Source organism: Alligator sinensis, unplaced genomic scaffold (assembly GCF_000455745.1).
Source record: "Alligator sinensis unplaced genomic scaffold, ASM45574v1 scaffold505_1, whole genome shotgun sequence".
NCBI classification, from domain to species: Eukaryota; Metazoa; Chordata; order Crocodylia; family Alligatoridae; genus Alligator; species Alligator sinensis.
The window spans coordinates 2241877-2244967 of NW_005841940.1; the positions used below are offsets into that span (position 1 = coordinate 2241877).

At 46.6% G+C, this 3091-nt stretch overlaps 1 protein-coding gene across 2 annotated transcripts in view; it reads right to left on the reverse strand.

The window, feature by feature from the left end:
• Positions 1-1153: 1153 nt before the first annotated feature.
• The window catches only part of GGT5 (gamma-glutamyltransferase 5), a 32715-nt gene continuing 30777 nt past the window's right edge, over positions 1154-3091 (reverse strand). For both annotated transcript variants that reach the window (XM_014518145.2, XM_006019883.3), the window contains exon 12: positions 1154-3078. In XM_014518145.2, coding sequence (XP_014373631.1) covers positions 2932-3078 — 147 coding nt within the window. In that variant the 3' untranslated portion in view covers positions 1154-2931. The remainder of the gene's footprint in view (positions 3079-3091) is intronic.

Sequence of the window (3091 nt, forward strand, 5' to 3'; positions counted from 1 at the left end):
CACTTCAGCACTGGTGGAAGCTTGGCCTTTGCTGTGGGCAGTTGGAGATTACAGCTGAATTAAACATGTCCTGGTGCAGGTTCAGAGTCAACTACAGTATCTGGGGAAACAGGCTGCTTCTTACCTCCAAGCCTGGAGACGTGTTGTTACCTGAATTAGAATCCAAATGAAGGAAACAGTGGGCTGCTATAGGAGGAAGTAGCCTGTGCTCAGTAGGCACTGAGCCTTGTCACAAAAACAGCAGGCCATCTGAAAATGCAGGCTGGTTCTGTTCTGGACCAGGACACTGCAAATAAAGAGCTGCACTGGGGTCAGGACTGAAGCACAATGAAGCAGCAGAAAGAGCCCTGCAGCCCCTTATGGCTTGCATAGCTGCCTCATTTTCCCAAGGACTAGGCAGAAATCACCCACCCTCACCACACCCACCAGTGCTCTAGTCTAACTGCCTTTGAATTCTGAAAAGTTGATTGGCTTCATTGGGCCCAATCTTGAAGAGGCAAATACAGAAGGTCCAGGTAATTATCTCTGCAACTACAATGGCCTGGAGGCTAACACTGATGTCTGCCCACTGGCAAGTTGGGCTAGTAGACAGCAAGATCAAGCAGCTATGTTAGAATCATAGAAAAGAAAGGCTGGCAGTGCCTGAAGGAGAACATTAAGTCCAACCCATCCTGTGCCAGGCACAATTGTCCCTATCTCTCCCATCCAATGGAAATGAGTCATTAGCTTTGTGCATGTTGAAGGGCTGGTTCTGATGCCTGATGTCAAAAATGGGAGGTTATGTTTAAGTTCTAGTCAAGAAGCAAGGGTGGCAGAACCAGGCCCTGAGCAATACAAAAGTAACTCATCTTCCAGGGCCAGCATCAAGATTATCACCACGATCTACTGCAAACCCGCCCCTATTTCCATACACTTACCAGCCAATACGTTGCTTATGTGGACTCATCCATGAGTAACAGTGTAGGAGAAGCCAGTTTTAGTGTACAGTTCCTGAACGAACCACCGATGGGTGTCTTTCTCTAGCAGACAGCTGCATGACTAGCATTAAACTAACTGAAAGAAGCGCTCTGGTTCTACAAGCTGGATTAACTGGCTGGTATTTCAGGTATGTGTTTATGGGTTAAAAAAGGTAGGAAGACATACGACAATCTGGTTTCATTGGTATAAAATGTGTCTTTAAAAAACAGTATATGATCGGATAGTTCTGACACAATCTACATAGCTGCTTTAAGAATCAAGCTGAACAACCCATACACCAAGATGACCTCTGGATCAACAGAATCACAGCGAACCATGCATAAGCATTTGACAATAACAGGGATCCATCAGTTCAATGGACAAGGTCATTAAGAATCGACATACAAGACTGCCCCATTCCCCCCAGGCACTTACAGGCAAGTACACTTAGCTTACAGATGACAGTTACGCCTATGATCATGACTAAACTTGCAGGTTTACAGGCACCCTGAGTACTTGGCTCTATGGATTTTATAAAAACAAACACACAGTTAAAAAAAAATGCCTCTTTAGAAGCTTCTTTGGGAAAATGTATACAAAAAAAAAAGAAGTTGTCTGACTACATGGGCAGAATGACATCCTTTGCTAGTACTATTCAAGGAGCACAGTTCTGCCCCCCTTGCAATCACAGTATATCTTGGCTGTGGCAGGTCTCCCCCTCTGTTCAAATCCTCTGGTAAATGTAGGGCACTTATGGTAGTGCAGATGGGGCACAACTTTTCCAAGGTTACGAGAGAACAAAAACTAGGCCAAAAAACAGCCAGCATTGCTACATTGCCTATAACTGCTCCCAGGAGCATGGGCTCACCTGGTACTTGTTAAAACTTCAGCATTCCTGACTTGCAGTCTACTTTGAAAGGTTTTTGTAGCACCTGGCCACTTGCTTTGCAGTAACATGGCATGTCCTTGTTTCAAATCATGCAGGGACTCATCTGCATGACTGAGGAATAAGCCTTGAGCAAGTTTACCTGTAGCGTACTGGCTCCTTCTACATTCACATTGTCTTAAAGAATACAGGGCCCGTTCTTGGGCAGACCCAAGAATGTGTCAGTGTTGTTAGCTATGTGCTCAGTTGCACACTTCCTGCCCCCCTCACCCCTCCAACCCTTCACCATAGCAGCAGGCATCTGTACAGATGCTGCATTTTTTTGCTGACGCACCAGGTTTGTGCCAAAAATAATGCTGATGTCATGCAACAACCTTAGGCTACAGGAAGGGCTTCCCAGGGTGGGCAGGGAGCATTGTGGGAGGGCAGAGGGGGATTAGATATGAAATGTTTGTTTAGATTTAGACCCTTGCTGGGGGGGTGGGGGGTTATACCTGTACACACATGCTTGCAGCTCTGCTGATACACCCAATGGTGCGGAAACACACCTGACCAAAAAAGGTACATAAGGTAGTTACCTATTTCACATTAATAGCGCAGCCAAAAAACAGCACATTTACAAGCTACTTCTGGCATGTGAACAGAGCTGCCCACTTGAAAGCAGCCAGCCCTCTGCTGTCTCCTACAGCCCACCTGCCAGCTGCACACCCCCACCCCGTGGCTTTTGGCCTGCTCTCCCTTTCTACGCATGTGTGGCTCAGTCATGGTCTGGTTCCATAGTCTTGTTCTAAATAGCTGCTCTGCTCACAAACCATTCTTTTCAGTATCAGACAAGTCTTGTTCCTGTCCCTACTGCCCCAGGGCCAACCTCAGATAGGATGGATGGAGGGGTATGATTCAAGCCAAGACTGGTTGCTTTGACCTGTACATCCCAAAGATAGTTTGCAGCATGTTGCCAAGTTGGTTGTTACTGTGCGTCTCACCCATGCACCTTGCTAGGTGGCCTTGAGGTCTGACAAGTACAGGAGGAGATGTCCGGTGTATCCACAATCACATGTGCTGAATCCAGGGCTGGGCTGGATCCTGTGCTAATAGCCAGCTGCCTTCCCCATCTTCCTTTTATCAGAATAGGCAGAGATGCACCTCCCTTCTCTTGAAACCCCCTGCACAACATTAAGCATTAGAGGATTTTGCTGGTCACTGTGTCCTTTTTCTAGTAATCCTTTCTTAACATTCTGAAAGGGAAAG